Source organism: Embiotoca jacksoni, unplaced genomic scaffold, assembly GCF_022577435.1.
Source record: "Embiotoca jacksoni isolate LCO1_2020_lvr unplaced genomic scaffold, fEmbJac1.0.p SCAF_6, whole genome shotgun sequence".
Lineage (NCBI taxonomy): Eukaryota > Metazoa > Chordata > Actinopteri > Embiotocidae > Embiotoca > Embiotoca jacksoni.
Window position 1 is genome coordinate 7464978 of NW_027185414.1, and position 17630 is coordinate 7482607.

Consider the following 17630-nt stretch of genomic DNA (forward strand, 5'->3'; position numbering starts at 1 on the left):
GGAGGAGGAGGAGGAGATGAGGATGCGTTGCCTGTGCACAATTGGAGGCAGCGGAGAGTGCAGCAGCATCTGTGTGAGGGGAGAGAAAGAACCTGCATGGAATGGAGGAGCGCTAGAGCAGCACTGTCGCTGCTGTGAAGACTCCCACCACCTCCATGATCACCACCACTCTGGATTGTGTGTTAATGGCAGAGACTCAGAGCAGGTATGTGTACAGCATTTGCATGTGAAATGTGATTATTACCTTGAGGGGGGGGTGGGGGGGGAGGGACGAGGAGGAGGGGGGGGGTCATGTTAGCAAGGTGAGAGTGTTGTGTATTTCTTGGCTTATGCAGGATGTTTTGCTTTACACAGCCTGTGCACTAAAATCTGTAACAGTGATTGCAGGTTGCTTTACCAAAGGAGATCAGGGGTGACTACCTTTGGATTTGAACCTCTAACCCATTAAAGCTATCACCCTATTAGCTTATATGTTTGTCCAGCGTGCACAAAAGCTACTCTTTTAATATGTGTTTTGCAGCTCTGGGATGCCCAAGGGATCAGCTGTGTGGATCGGGTGCCACCACTGATATGATGCTCAGAGCAGGAGGGGCAGCCACCTCTCTCACACTGCTGTTGCTGCTGCCATTGCTGTGCTGGTGTCACCTGTGCCTTTCGCTGCGTGAGTGTTTTCAAGACTGGGAATTACCATAGCAGGATGTAATATTCAGTATGACAGATGGCATAGCCAAAGAGAAGTCGGATGCCAGCTGATATGCAGAATCACGGAGAAGATGTAGAAATTTGCAGATGGTCTGTGGAGAGTGAAGACAGCTTACCAAGTTGGAGTCAAGCAAAAAGTACAGCTGTCAGTGTGACCACTTACATGTTCATATCAAACTTTGAAGTTGTTCAGGTGGTTTGATTTTCATTTTTTGGTTATCAATGATGTTAGCTGCCTGAAAGCGGTAATAATTGAGATGATAGACAGTATTACACAAAAAGTAAGTAAACTATCAGACTATCAAACAGCATATTTTATAATAGCAAGTAAGTGAAAGATCACTTTAAATTGTAACTAAACATTAACAATTTATCCTAAAACCTAATAACCAGAAGAAAGGAGATCAAAGTTGGACCTCATCTTTTGATTAATTTTTGGGGATTGTCTGGAATTGTCTAGAATTGTCTGGATTGAATTGTGTGTAAATGTGTCTTCTTATATCTGATAATGCTAAATCATTTATGCAGAAAACCAGGTAAATGATTGTCCAATGTGGAAGTTCGGGTCATGTCAGTTGAATGGGACAGATGGTGAAACATGAATGCAGCATGAGGCACGTAGTTAGTCATTAAAATGCAAAGAGATGATCTGCTGGACATTTACAGGCAGAAAGCTCTTCTCTATACTGTAAATCATAAGGATGCAACTGGATGCACAGATGACAGGTCCATGCAATGAGCTGAGTGTGTGAACAGTAGGGAGGAATGATTCGATTAATCATACAGGATGAACTAGCAGGAGAGGATCTGCATATTTTTACATACATCTTATTTTGTTTTCCATTCTGTTGATTTTTTCGGGGGGTTTCTCTTGTGACTAATGTTTTGCATATTTGCCTGGTACTAGCAACATGTCCTCTTTGATTTATTATCATTGTAATCCTGCACATCACTATGGTAGAATACCATACCTACATTATATATTGTATTTATTCATTTTATATATCTGCTTTGTTTTATGCAGTGTATCCCACTGTACCTAGGAAACAACTAGCATTGCCTTGAGTTCACATTAAGCGTTGATGTTACTCAGCATTAGATGTAAATGTAATTTCTACTGATTTTAAGTAAGCTCCCTCTTCTACACTTACTACACTTTTCTATATTACTACATTTCTGATTGTTTTCATTCCATTCATTAACAAACAAACCAACAGTGCTGAAGGAAGAATCAAATTAGATTCTGCTGCTTGCATTTCAGCCGAGCAGGATACTGGTGACAGTGCGGGAGAAGTCAAAGAGATGATGAATTTGGTTATCACACAGTCATTGATTGAGGGTGTTGCAGCATTGTCTCTATTGATCCACGCACAGTGAGAGAGTGACGCCATGCATTTGCAGTTATTCCTGTGGTAGTTGTCCAGACACATAAATTGAGTTTATTACCACATTGGTGGACGATTGAAAAAGCAGGATGAATGAGATTGTGTGCAATTTCAAATCTAATCAATATTTCCGACTCTGGAGTAGAGATCTGCTTCAGCAAACCAATAATGCAGTTTGACTTATTAAAAACAATGGGAGCTATGTAAAACAGTCGCACCCGTCATGTTGATTCACCTGCATTTATTGCAATGACCACATGCAATGTCTCACCTGATGGGTGAGAGTGGGAAGCTACTCAGCTGTTAGATAGAAAGAAATACAGCTTCTATACAGACCCAGGGAGCTTAAAGTGGATAAAGGTGAAGCACTGAATGTGTGTTTGCACCATGCAGTTGTTGTAGGCCATTAAATGTCAGTCCAAGAAATATTTGCACCCAATTTGAAGTCAAAATATAACAATTCCACCCTCCACCATCATCAGTCAAAACTTGAAGTCATGTTTTACTTCGTTGCTCTTGACCTTTTTGACATATCAAGACACATTACCAGTCTCGTTTACAGCATCCTGTTTACCTTTTATTACATTTTCACTTAGGAGGCCCAGATTGATTACAGTGATTTCTTTAATGAAAAGCACGCACCTTCAATCGAGAGTGCCTGCGATATTTACAATCACTAATGCATATGAGTCACCGTACAAGACAGGTAAATAGGCATAGCAGGCAAGATGATGGAAGGACATATTGCCAATAGGAGATGGGCCAAATCACTGGAGTGTTTTTTCCTCTTACATTTAAAATGACTTGGATGGTATACAATACCTTAGTAAACCTGTATGAAATGTGTTATAAATGTAGTGTTTTAATGGAAGATTTATTTGGAGCCATACTATGGAAATAACAAGGCACACAATACTATAAACATGAGACTGGAAGTCATTTGAGACTTTATACTGTGTGCATTATAGTGCAACACTGAGAGAAAACAAACTCATGCTGAAATATGTTGTACTGTCTAGCTGACAGTCATACAGCCAAACTAAATAAAGCCTACTAGCTGAACACTGAATATGCCTCATTCATGACTGCAATATTATCCCTGTTTTTGATAATGGCTTCAAAACATCTCTGTTGCTGATGGATAGCAGACTGGTGTCATATCTAGTCATGTTGGCATTGAACTGAAGGCTTTCATACATCCCAACTTTTAGACACTCTTGCACTCACTCTGTTGTACATTGTGAGTTTGGGTCACCGCTTCAGTTCATTTCTCTATTGAAACCAAAGTTATAGCACAGAGGTCATACCCAGAAACTCTACGCATATAAACTGTGGTAAGCTCAGAGAGGTGAATGCAGTGCTGTATGAAACCAATGCCAGAGATAGAGCAGTAAATTGAGGAATAATTAACCACGAAGTCTGGGATTGCTCAGTAAATCAAAGGTGCTGCTGTATTGTCAAAATTACAATGATCTTGCAGTTTTTGTATTTAACATTTTTGTCTCTTCGCAACTTTCAGGGGTTCCAAAACTCTCCTCCTTTGCAAAAGCAGAGGACAAACTGTTCAAATATCTCTTTGGAAACTACCAGAAATGGGTTCGTCCGGTGGAATATCTAAACCAGACGATCCGTGTGAAGTTTGGACTGGCCATTTCCCAGCTAGTTGATGTGGTGAGGATATAAGATTCTTGATCATGTTTATTATTGGGTGACTAAGGTTAAATACGTGTAAACAAAGAATAATATAAAGATAAGGTTGGGGTCAAAGGCAGGATGTTATTAAAATCACTGCTCTATAAAAATTGCTTAAGTCGTCTACATCTTCAATAAAGTTTGAACTTTGAACTTGTTGTTTCACAATTCTAGGATGAGAAAAACCAGCTAATGACAACCAATGTTTGGATGAAACAGGTGAGGACAGCTATAAATTAAACCATCCGTTAACATGCAGTTAAACTTATCTCTTTTAGTGTGACTTTATGGCAGTGGGAGTATTCTTAAATAATCTCTGGCCGACATGGCATTTAGAGAAAACCAGTCCACCCCTCCACACCCTTTTCAATTTTGTCTGGTGGCATTTCACTGACAGTTCTCATCTATATGAGCTGTGTCGGCCCTGTGCCCACGCACCTGCCTCATCAAACCCCCCATCCTCCCCACTCCTGCCCCTGTCAACCTTATTCATGGTCTTGGGTGTCCTGTCTGTCATGCATCTTATGAATTATCCCCACAGACCAGCCTCTGCCATTCAGGTCAGTTACTTCCTTTCTCAGTGATGAATTATACCACGCAAAAAGGGAGAAGGAAGGGCAGTGGCCTCATCAGCAATGACTATCCATCATAGATGTCATTGGCAAAGTGAGAAGAGTGTTAGATTTTGTAACTGTGTCTTGTCACCTTCACCTTTTGCAATCACCTTTTTGGTTAAAAGTATAGCAGAAAATGTTTTGATATGCTGGTTTATTGTCCTGATTACTCTATGTTTCTAGCAGGTATAATTCAGATCAAATAGATTTTTTTTTTTGGGGGGGGGGGGGTAATTTATCCACAGTGGACATTTTTTTTATATCTTGTAATTAAATTTCCCATTTTCTTGATATAGGAGTGGGTTGACATGAAGCTCAGATGGAACCCTGATGAGTATCTGGGCATCACAACTATCCGAGTCCCCTCTGACAGGATCTGGCTCCCTGATGTTGTATTGTATGACAAGTATGTGTCTTTGTATGTAAAAAGAAATGGCACAAGGTCATGCATTTAATACTTTTCAAGTGTTGATAATATTATGATATCATGACATGAAAATGATTCAAAGATCAATCAATCGTGTATTAATATGCTGTCATGTTAACATCAGTCAGTAAACATGTGGCTTTGCATGAAGTATAAGTTATGAGTTACTTTAAATGAGCAGTCAGCTAAGACTATTGCACATTTCTCTGAACAGTTCAGATGGACGTTTTGAAGGAACTGTCACCAAGGCTGTTGTTAAGTATGATGGCACCATTTTATGGACGCCACCAGCCAATTACAAGTCAGCCTGCACCATCGATGTCACCTTCTTCCCTTTTGACCTCCAGAACTGTTCAATGAAGTTTGGCTCCTGGACCTACGATGGCTCCCAGGTGAGTCTCTGCTCCTCAGTATGTGAACAGTACATTAGTGTAAGTCATGACCAGTAACTGACATTAGATTTCACTCTGTATTCAACAGGTGGACATCATTCTAGAGGACTTCCACGTGGACAAGCAGGACTATTTTGACAACGGTGAATGGGAGATAGTGAAGGCCACAGGCAGCCGCGGTCTGAGGACTGATGGCAGCTCTTCCTATCCCACCATCACCTACTTCTTTATTATCCACAGGTTGCCTCTTTTCTACACCCTCTTCCTCATCATTCCCTGCATCGGCCTGTCCTTCCTCACCATCCTTGTCTTCTACCTGCCCTCAAACGGCGGTGAGAAGATCTCTCTCTGCACCTCAGTGCTGGTCTCGCTCACTGTCTTCCTCCTGGTGATCGAGGAGATCATCCCCTCCTCCTCGAAGGCGATCCCTCTGATCGGGGAGTACCTGGTCTTCACCATGATCTTCGTCACGCTCTCCATCATCATCACCGTCTTTGCCATCAACATCCACCATCGCTCTTCTTCTACGCATCACGGCATGGCACCCTGGGTGAGGAGGATTTTCCTGCATCGACTGCCCAAACTGCTGTGCATGCGGAGCCATGTGGACCGTTACGCCACGGCTGGAGAGGGCAGGGTTGGAGGAGGAATGAACAGGATGAAGGACTCAGCACCTGAGCTCACCCCTCTCCTCTACACCCGAAAAAACCTACAAGCAGCTTTGGAGTCTATTCGCTACATAACCATGCATGTGGTTAAAGAAAATGAGGTCAGAGAGGTGAGTAAAGACATTTTAAGAGACGGATTATGGCAAAGACTATAAACTATGAATTGAATGACTATTTAAACCAATCTCTTCTTCTTTGCTGCAGGTGGTGCAGAACTGGAAATTTGTAGCCCAGGTTCTGGATCGAATGTTTTTGTGGGCCTTCCTCCTGGTGTCAATCCTTGGCTCCGCTCTCCTCTTCATCCCAGTTATTTACAAATGGGCCAATATTATCGTCCCCACTCATTTTGGAAGCACCCTCTAAGGACCACAGCTCAACTAACCACAAACGGAAGCAAAGCACATTAACAGCTCTTTATGGTCTTATTTGAGTTTTGACAAAATGACATGCTGAGATTATTGTTCAGATAACGATCCTATTCTGGGTATCCACAGTCACTCTGTGAGCTACAGCTGTGCCAGAGATCAAGCCGCAGCTTTGGAGGCCTTGTTTGCTGAATGGAGTCTCAAATGCAGCCTCTGATCCGACGCCGGCCTTCAGTAAAGTGCATACAGACTGGAAAAACGCCAACATTTAGCAAACTCAGATAGCATGCATACTCAATATCAAATAAATGTATTGACTGTGCTGTTGATGCACAATATTCTCCCAGAATGCAATGCACAAATGAAATTGAGGAGCTGCTCTCAGCTGGAAAACATGACAAAAACAGTAATAGAGGAGAAAGATGGGGATATTAGGAAATCTGTGGATGAACATCAATAAAAAAAAAAAAAACATTTGAACATAACAATTGGTATGTAGAACATAGTGTATAGAATTAGTCTGGATTTGGTTACAGAATTACAAATTAAGTATTTCTGAGATTGCAGATGATTTAAGGAAGATCAGTTGCATTTTTGTCCATATTTCACACATAAATAAATAACAGTATAATTGAGTTCATTCATTTGGCCTTGTGTGCTTCATTGAGTGGAGATTTATCATTTGATCTGGGAGAGGTAGACACAATATGGCAATAAAAAATCCTTTATTTGAGTAAAACATATCCTTGTTTTGATACATATTTTTAAGTCCAAGTTATAGGTTGACAATATATTTTCAACAGACAGTTTTTGGCACGATGATCACTTTTGACTGACTGTGAACATAGTTCATAATAATTCTTACCCTCAGTTCACTGTGTCCTGGTATTAGTAACAGTATTAAAAGTAATCAGTTTCTTGAAAAGCAAGAGAATCAAGAGTGTGAGAACTGTACACAGTGTCCCCTCTAATAAAAGATCTGTATCACTCAGTAATTTTCGTGAACTCCATTGCACATTTTGAAGAACACAATCATGGACACAAAGTCAGATACTCCTTTTTAGGGATGTACTGCTGTTAAAGTTTGTGTGGGAAGGAAAGCTGACTTACTTGCCGGGACTTGAATTCCCCAGCTTTTCCCGTCATAGTACAAATCCCTGCATTCTTTGGGAGGGCTGTAAGATGATCTATGGTAACAGTACAGAGATACTGCAGGTCTAAGTTGTTTTGAGTCAACTGTAGCTTAGCACATAAACCTATCTCCATGAGAAAGTAGAAAATATCTCTTTCTTGTTATTTCTTGTTGCGTGCAGATAGTTCAGATCATGTAATTTGGCGATATGTAATAAAAGGCCTTCAGTTCCTGCACCACTGTTAGTATCTGAGGAACCAGAAAGACAATTGTCCTTTTGTTGAGCATGCACTGCCTCCACATGGCCATGTGTTACCATTACAGCTAAAAACAGAAAAAAGAAACAAAAGCGCCACAAGTATGGACATGTTGGTGATGTCCATGCTGATGAAATCAGTGAAATTCCAGTTGTGGTTACTACTACACTAAATACAGCTCGAGGCTAAACGTGCTAACTACAAACAAAATCAAGCAAAGGTAAAGAATGTATAAGGTGTTTGGTGTGGTAGAGTAAATATGGGGAGACGTATGGCCTTTACAGACGAGAAAAGTATGAGCAAGCGGAGGAAGAATGCTGAGAATGAAGGTGAAAAGAAAAGGCATAAATAGAGGTGGTAATGGCCCTCAACAGCAAGAAGTGAGAACACAATGCAAACAAACATTGGGAAATGTGTTAGAAAGACACAGACAAAAGCTGACTCCAGAGACACAGGAGGGAAGGGAAAATACAAAGAGACCAAGCAGAAAAGCAGAAAAAAATATGGAGGTAAAGCAGAAGCAGAGAGAGTAGAAGCATCTTATTTCCCAAAATGTTCTCTTACACCTTTGAAAAAAAAATCTCTGAATGAGTGAGTGTTGTTTTGTGTCTTTCCAATGAGTTACTTTAATTTATGTCGACATCCTGAGTGTCTATTTCTCATGACATCAACTGAGGCCCCAGTGACCAGTCCAGCTTTACTCTGACATGCAATGACTCCCAAATTAAGGACCAAAAACATTTATAAATCATGTTTGTTAAAGTGTATGTTAATCAAACTGGAAAGATATTGAGTAATTCTAAAGGAAGACAGATAAAGGACATGTTTAAAAGTCAGCAAAGAATAAATGTTTTGGGTTTTGAGTAAAAGAAAAAGAAATACACGCCTTAAAATGAAGACAAAAAAGGATTTTCATACACCCACTAATGGCTTCACTAAAGATCACAGGTATAGTGTTTTAGTATTTAGTTTGTTGTCCTCTCATTTGAGCTAACATTCCTCTCAGTGGCATCCTATGGGTGCTGTGAGGGATTTAGGCCGGGCTCTGGGAGACCCATGTTAAGACTTTGATGTTCTGCGTCTTTCAATAGGTGGCTGGTTTGTTTCAGATCACAATCTACATCTGTGTCTTCAATTATTTTTTGTTTTATTTCTCTCTCTCTCCATCTGTAAACATGTCTCATTTTCACTCTTCTGCTTTAAGCTGTCAGAGATTTCCTTCAGAGGCCCAAAACTGAAATTAGCGACTGAACAGATAAAGGTATTTTCATTCTGACTAAAAGTCTGTAAAAAGCATGTAATCCTACTCTGTAACATATCCCACTAGACTGTAAATGTGAACCACTAAAGGTTGAGTGCTACATAACATTAAACTGCAAAAACTCCTGAACAGAATTCACACACGGCTGTAAAACAGAGCTTCAACAAAGAGGCCACGGTGTTCTCCAATCCTGAAGAAAGGCCCACAGAAAAGCTTATCCATAATCCACTTATGTAAACTTTCCTGGAATTTGTTGTTCTGTATTCATTGGTCCTTACTGTAAGATGTTTCACATTGACATCTGAGGAACAACTGTGTGCGAGCCTGGAGCTACTTCATGTAAAACAGGTATGTTACAGATCGCTCACAACATCACTGAATTTGTCAAATGTAAAAAGGACTCCATGCAAATGTACTTTTATAGAAATCATTGTGAGTTTTCTTATCCCTAGTTACTCAGATTGATGTTTTGTATTTATGTTTTCTTTCAGGTTAACAATGTCCCTCAATGGAAATGCAGCAGCGTTTCTTCTCCTGTTACCTGCTGTACTCTTGTCGCGGAGAGTTTGTCACGGAGGCAGGATTTTGATCGTTCCTCTGGAGGGAAGCCACTGGGTGAACATGGACATCATGATCAGAGCTCTCCACGCTCAAGGACACTCTCTCGATGTGGTACGAACAAATAAAAGCTGGTACATCAAGGATGACTCTCCGCACTACAAGACAATTACAGTTCCTGTTGCGGAAGCTTTTAATCACGATTTCATAAACCCCATCCTGAAAAAGATAATTGGCATAGAAAGAGGGGAGAGCTCTGGTCTGAGCTTTGTGAGTTTGCAGATTGAAATGTTTAATGCAATGTTTGACATGCATGGAATAATGTGCAAAATGGCTTCTGTAATGTTTAAAGATGAAGACTTGATGAATAGTTTGAAGGAGCAGAAGTATGACATGGTCCTTACCGACCCTGCATGGGGCACAGGTATAATGTTGTCACACGCTCTTAAACTACCTCTGGTCTTTAATGTGCGATGGGCAACTAGTGGGGAGGGACACTTGGCTGTTGCACCGTCTCCATTATCATACATCCCAATGACTGGCTCAGGACTGACAGACAAAATGACTTTCATACAGAGAGTCAAAAACCTCATTTTTTATTTCATCTGGCAAGGTCAGGACATATTCTTAATCCGCCCCCAGTATCAAGCTGTTTGTGATCAATTCTTTGGCACAGAAGTTAGATACAGTGACTTATTACAGGGAGCACATCTGTGGCTCATGAGGGTGGACTTTGTGTTCGAGTTCCCTCGTCCCACCATGCCTAATGTTGTCTACATCGGAGGGTTCCAGTGTAAACCTGCCAAACCTCTGCCTCAACACTTGGAGGAGTTCGTGCAGAGTTCAGGAGAGCATGGCTTCATCATCATGTCTCTGGGAACTTTTGTGAGTGAACTTCCTGCTGACATGACAAATGAAATCGCTGCAGCTTTTGCTAAATTACCCCAGAAAGTCATCTGGAGGTATAAAGGTGACAGACCAGCCACTCTGGGTAACAACACTTTACTGGTCGACTGGATGCCACAGAACGACCTTTTAGGACATCCTAAGATCAAACTATTTGTGGCTCACGGGGGAACAAACGGACTCCAGGAAGCTATTTATCACGGAGTCCCAGTTGTGGGTGTACCTGTGTTTTTTGACCAATACGACAACCTTCTTCGTCTGAAAGAGAGAGGAGCTGCTAAGCTTCTTACATTGGCAACAGTGGACAAAGACGACAACTTCCTGAACGCCATAAAGGAAGTCCTGAACGAACCCTCCTACAGGATGAACATGCAGAGACTCTCCAGGCTGCACAGAGATCAGCCAATAACGCCGATGGATAACGCCGTGTTCTGGATCGAGTTTGTCATGAGACACAAAGGAGCAGCTCATCTGAGATCTGAGTCCTTCAGACTGCCCTGGTACTCTTACTACTCTGTAGATGTAGTTCTGTCTCTTCTGGCTGCTGCTGCAGTGATTTCTTTTCTATTTCTTGTGTTTTTCAGGTTTGTATGTCTTGAGAAATGCCTGAAAAGAAAAATCAATCAAACTAATAAAAAATGAAAAGCCAGTGTACTCTGACCTCTGTCCAGTTTTCACTCAGGGGTGTTTCAATCATCTTGCATGGTTTATATTTATTTAATATTACAAATGAAATACACCTTCAAGAGCATTAGTTCGTTAACTATGCAAACAAAAATACAACCATAAAACAGAGAATACCATGTACACAGGCTGTTTGGTCCCTCTTGTGGTGCAGCAGGGGGATTAACACTGGATTGCACAACAGGAACAGGAAGCATAACAGGGATTACTTCTTTCATTTTTCTATGTGGCATAATGACGCTTTTGTAAAAGTGTAACAATGAGAAAATAGGCCAGCAGTTACGTACAGGGAAAACTTGATTTCAATTTTTGTTGCATTTACATTTCTTACTTTGTTTTAATACATATGGAGAGACTTAAGATCGCCAGTACATAAGATCTGATCTGATATATGTACATGTAAATAAATGTGTGAAATACATACACTTATAATTACAGTTATTGCAAGCAAAACAGTTAACATGGCTCATAGTTCAAGCATTACCTATTAATTTTAAAGTTACAGTAAATATTTACAACTTCCTCTGATGAGAGCTTCAGAAAAGACACTGTAGCAGAAATGCTATACTTTTGATGACAAATTAGTCACTTCATTCTTTCCACCTGCAGCAGCAGTGAGGGAGAGAAGGAGAGGAGCAGTGAACAATATACTGGATGTTTCATCTGATTGATGCAGGCAGCTACTGTGCATTACTATTCAGACATATAATCCCACCCACAATATATAATTAGCCTACATATCAAACAGTTAAAATGTTCATATCCCAAATTAAGATATTTTTTTGTGGTGAACAATTGATGGATAAATTAATGTTTTCTGTAAAACCATAAAAGCCACCTTGTGTTTTGCTGGTTGAATCCTTCTAATGTGAAGCTACAGCATTACTTAACACAGCTTCAGTACTTCTGTTTTAAATTAGATACAATTGAAAATGGCAACCATGGATTACTGAATGTAAATACGTTTAATGGTACATTTAAGGGTTTCTTTAGAAAAACACAGACTATAAAGTGTCGAAAATGGGGTTTGATTTTATGAATATCTTAATTATTAGAATTTAAAATATATGCCCATTGCACTGTATGTATGCCCAAATCCAATCCAAACGTGAGACTTAATGAATGTTTCAAAAACAGCTATCTGTAGGTTTCTTTTTTTTTTTTTTTTTTTTTTTGTATCATACGCTTTACATGATTGGACAAAGAAAAAATACCAAAGCTTCAAGTTTCATGCAAAATAAAATCAATCTTGACATTAATACCTGCATTGTTCATGTTTTAACCTCGCACATGGTGGACAACCAACAGCAGGTACAAGGAGCACATTTTTTTCTTTAGCTGTGTTGTGCTTCAGGTTGACTGTGATCATCAACATCTGTTTGTTCAAATGTTTCACAGCCACATCACTTCCAGAAAACATCCTCATTCATTCATTCTGAGCTTTAACACTGTCTTACTGTCATGGATTAGCTGAAACATGGATTAAAACAGGGGTGCAACACAAACATATGATTCATTCATGCATTTAACTGATGGAAATCTCTGGTTTGCACGGGCTACATCACTGTTTATATTTGGAAGCAGAAGCATACAGACCATCGAGATGTGATCTTCCAGGCAGATCATCTGTGGTTGGAAAGTTTATAGTTAAATAGCAGGTGTGGTAAACGTTTCTGTTCACCATTTTACACAACAGAATTAGCTCTTGTGAGTCAGAAAGCATGTAATGAAACACTATTCACATCTGCTGCTGAAAATGAACTTGTGGTTTTCCTGTAAGAGGCTCTGAACTCCCTAACAGACACATCTGCTCAATGTGAAGTGACAAATGTGCATCCTATTAATTAAGCTGATATGATTTATTATTTTTCTCATGTATATGTCTATATTGTCTTGTTATTGAGCAGAGCAACTTAACATGAGAAGGCAAAACAACTATCTGATCATAAGAAACAAATATGATAACTCTGCTTCTCAGACTGCCAACTGTGATTCACTGACTGTGAATCACAAGGCAATGTGATTCTTGTAATCCTTGTAATCCTTGTAATGATGATAACCACACATTTTACAGTACCTTCAGTGCTCAAATTTTGTTAGTTGGCATATACCTGAGCATATCATACTCACCATAACTATAATCTGCATGTCAGAAATCGTCAGAAATCAAAGTCATCTATATGACTTTCAAAAGGCAATAAGTACTTCTGTTGCACAAAGAAACCGATCACTCCTGTCACTCACCTGGAACACTGTACACATCCTCACAATCATCATAGTCACTCAAGTCCGCAGAACTGGAAATAATTTGATAACTGATGAGAAAATGTTGACAATAACTATAATGTACTTTAAATATATTTTTTTTGTAAAATGTCTCAAGTTTAGTAATTGAATAGATAATATCTCACCTGTCTTCCTCCTTTTCAATGTTGTCTTCTTCTTCTTCTGATTAACAAAAAAGAGTTAAATGCATCAAAGAGACAACAAAAAAGCTATCATCACTTTATATCATTGGTTGTTATGTTGATTAGTAATTAATTAAAACAGTTGTGTATATTGTAGCACTTTTCATAAGAAATGCAATAAAGAGCTCTGACAATTCTGGTCAATGACAAATGGAGTTTTAAAAATGGATTTGAAGCTTTGAGAACAAATTTTAAAAAGTGAGGAATTAAACAGGTGCCCTTGATGATTTTTTTAAAATATAATATTCATTTTTTAACTTGATAATTCAGAAAAGCTATTTTTCTTTCGAAGAGTTTTCCAGAGTATGTCTTTACTGTAATTATTTTTTCAACACACCGTCCTGTGCTTCCACGTCCTCTCTCAGCATTTCTGCATTCGTCTGCTGACTCGTTGTACTGTGAGAAAACATAATCCAAGTAAAATACAAGCCCTTCAATCGTCTCATTATTGTTTGTGAATGTCAGCAGCATATTCACACATATATCTTTTATATACTGTAAATGCTTTTTTTTTTTTTTTTACTGAAAATGCTAAGAAGCACCACAATAGTCTTAACAATGTCTTCGTTTTTCTCCCACTCTAAAAGTCTATAAACACAACATACAGAACATCTGTCAGACTGAATCAAAGCTCACCTTGGATTGCACAAAATTGAGCAGCCTGTTGGAAAAAAGTAAAAATAATTTTAAAACAAACTCAAGAATACAGGTAAATTCAACTTCATAATGTGGTTTATATGATAAGTCAGACAGAGCATAAGTTACATCTGAATATTTTTTTTTAGTTTGTCAGTACTGCTCTACAGAATGTGAATTCTTAATTGAATGGTTTGGTTTTTGATTTTACACATCTGACCTTGTTTGTTAGAGATCCACCACAGACTCAGACCCAGTAACAGCATCAGTGCTGCCACTCCACAAGAGACAATTGCTCTGGGGACCAAATCCACTGGAAAGCAAAGCAGACATGATGTTTCAAAAGAAATGTCAACAAGATGACACTGAAAGTTCAAGCACTATCTAAAGCAAACTGCACTTTGTAACCATGAGCTGCTGACATCCTTACCTGTGACCTCAAGAAGCACTGTGTTTTTTCCGTATGATGTGTTTGTACGCTCTTGGATGCATTTAGATGGCAGCACCATGCAGCTGTAGTGACCTGAATCCCTCATCACTGCACCCTCGATGGTGAATTTCACCACCCTCAGAGTGACATCGAATGCCTGCACTTGGAGGATAGTCTCATTCTTCCTCAGGTAAGAGTGGATGAGTTGACATTCACCGAGTGTATGCAGCGTGTCAGAAACTGTACAGCTGAATTCAACATGGTCTCCCTCGTGAACAGTGGACGGTCCATCAACTGAAATATGTGCTGGGAGGAAATTGGCTGCATGGCAGGAGAAGAAATGAGCGGAAATAGATAACAGACATAATGCCTCCACAGGAATGAAAACACTTACCTATAACCAGAATCTGAATGATGTTTGATCCTGCCTCGGCTACTTCAGAGAGAGTGTAATTTTTGTGGGAATAACCACAGCTGTAATTTCCACTGTAATAAAGATTAACTCTGGATATGTTGAAGGTGACATCATTCTGATCTTGCTTCTGCATCATTTTCTTGATTCCATGTCCATCTTTCCACAAATAAACAAAAATGGTGGAGTTTTTTTTTCTTCCAAATGTGCTGCATGTTATGTAGAGGTCATTGTTCTCGCTGATAGTTTTCTGCTGGGCCAGGATCTTTGCAGGGGAAGTATCTGCATGAAATCATGTTGGTAACTGCAGTATAATAATAATAATAATAATAATAATAATAATAATAATAATAATAATAATAATACAGCACAGACATGTCTTTTAATGAGCGAAACTTACCTTTGGTTTGACTCATAACCCGATTTGCCAGTGTACCTTGAAGATAAAATTGTGAAATTTAATTAATCCTGTCATCTTAAATTTGTGGGACACATTTCCTGAGAAAAAAAACTTAAGCAGTTTGTAACTGTCAGTGTACTCACACAGAAGAACAGTGATCATTTTCATCATTATATTTGGCATCCTTAGACAGTCTCCTCAGCATACCTTGTGAACCCTTGTACATGCACCAATGTAGTTCTTGTCTATAGCTACAGACAGTTGAGCCACTTCCTGTGCTTTCTGTGGTGGCCTTCGGTTCCAAATATAAACATCATCGGTTAAAAATGAAGTGTTTAAGAAAGTAAAAGTCACCAGTTGTACTTCTACTTTAAAATCAACCATCTTTTTCACCCCTACTCATACTATAGTCAGTTTTTGCAAGGCATAACCCTTAGAAAATGTTCACTGATACATCATATAGTATCTGTTTGGGAGATCTCCTGCAGATCAGCCACCTGAGTTCTGAGAGAGATTTAATTAAATTCATTAACCAAAGGTTTGTCATCGGATGTGACCCAGAGTTAATACCCTATCTGTCTGCGCTTCCCTGCAAGGATTCCATTAATGTAGGCTGGGTTGCCTTGTAATCAGATAACCCACCATCTGCTCTGACTCTTTAGTTATATAATTGGTCAGACAGTGACATACTGACAGTTGGACCCCTTAAAGTAAGCTTAGACTCGTTAATCACAGATACACACACTGCATGTAGGATTAGGTATTACCAAAATCACAAAAGCTATATTTAAAGCTGTCATTTCCTGCTTCTTATGTTTCTGTCATAAGTTAGCCAACCAGTAAATTTTCCCCTTAACTGGAGAAAACCGATTGTAACATATAGCCTACTTATATCTTTATGTGACACTTTGACCCTTACACCTGCCTGCATCATATCTGCCATGTACCCCCTGAGCTATTAAGGGGCACTGCAGACCCGGCAAGACCAAAATTGCATTTTGGCCAAGAAGGGAAACCAATAAAGTCCTTCATCACTCGACCTCTGTATCAATCATGATCAAATAAGATGAGTTAGCTCCCAGTGAGCACAGAGGTTGTGGGAAAGAGTAATCAACAGAGCCTCTGTGGCCTCCTTGAAATGATATCTGCAACAAACAACTTGTGTTTCCAGTCTTAAAAATATTTTATATTGCAAAGATAATCCTCTTTCTACAATAGTTTTTAAGATTATTTTTTTTAAAAAATGTAAGTATACATTTTTTTTAAATTAATATGTACATGTGTTTTATCCTTGCACATCAGATACTCCTTTAAATATCCTCAAAGTTTACAGAAAGATATCCTAAATGAGGTTTTATTAATTCATTAAACCAAATTTTTGGCATTTTAAGTTTTACTATCAGTACACCAGCTCATATAGTGAGAATATGTTGTAATACAAAGTAGTGCAAATTAGGTAACATCTCTTTTAAAATAAATACAGGAAGTCACCTGTAGTAACAAAGAATTTCCACAAGATGTCAGTATTTGAACACAGTCTGCATCATCGACTGGTTCTCATGAAACCTATACAAATGTTTAACAGTTTGTTTTGTTCTATCTGCAAATAGAAAAGAACCCAACATCCACCTATGTATGAACAAAATTCAAACCAAAAAGCTTTAAAAGTGTTGTTTTTTCACTGGCCATGTACAATACTGTGCAAATATGTTTAATTTCCATCATCAGTCCCAAATATTCTGCAGCATGAAAATTATTCCAAACATAGAGCCAGTCTTGAAGAATCCTGCAACAGATGATATGTGCCTGCCTAGAGCCCTGAGGTCAACATCATGAAGTCAGTCTTGGATTATATGAAGAGACGGAAGACTCTAAAGGAGCCTAAATCAACAGAAGGACTGCGGCAATTTCGGCAAGATTCTTTAAACAAAACCTACCTGCCAAGTTATATGAAAAACTGTATGTGTACTAAGGAGAACTGGTGCTGTTTTAAAGGTATAGTACACTAAATAATTGATTTGATTGTGTTTTTTTTTTTTTACACTTTGTAATAAGTGTAGTAAACTCAATATGTTTTGATGAAAGTCAATATAGATTTAACATTTAAATGTTGTTATCGAACACAACAGTAAATCAAATGGAGAGCCTTATATCTCTGTAATTGTTGCACTTGTGTATACATGGATATCCTTGCTTAATGTGACATTAGGTGCTTCAAATTCAGTATATTAATTCCCTGTA

At 38.9% G+C, this 17630-nt stretch overlaps 2 protein-coding genes across 3 annotated transcripts; both read left to right on the plus strand.

The window, feature by feature from the left end:
- On the plus strand, positions 1-7232 carry chrna5 (cholinergic receptor, nicotinic, alpha 5). Of its 2 annotated transcripts, XM_069174207.1 has the most exons (8): positions 1-205; positions 521-661; positions 3607-3758; positions 3954-3998; positions 4690-4799; positions 5035-5212; positions 5301-5990; positions 6085-7232. In XM_069174207.1, exons 2-8 carry the CDS (start codon positions 571-573, stop codon positions 6241-6243), a joined length of 1425 nt encoding a protein of 474 aa, XP_069030308.1. In that variant the 5' UTR covers positions 1-205; positions 521-570; the 3' UTR covers positions 6244-7232. The 2 variants fall into 2 exon arrangements, with proteins under 2 accessions (XP_069030308.1, XP_069030309.1); XM_069174208.1 differs by lacking the exon at positions 3954-3998.
- A 2161-nt stretch (positions 7233-9393) lies between these two features.
- Positions 9394-11209, plus strand: LOC138213389 (UDP-glucuronosyltransferase 2A1-like). The gene is made up of 3 exons (XM_069174454.1): positions 9394-10287; positions 10402-10911; positions 11198-11209. The coding sequence occupies exons 1-3, from the start codon at positions 9394-9396 to the stop codon at positions 11207-11209; spliced, it is 1416 nt and encodes a 471-aa protein (XP_069030555.1).
- The last annotated feature ends 6421 nt before the right edge of the window (positions 11210-17630 follow it).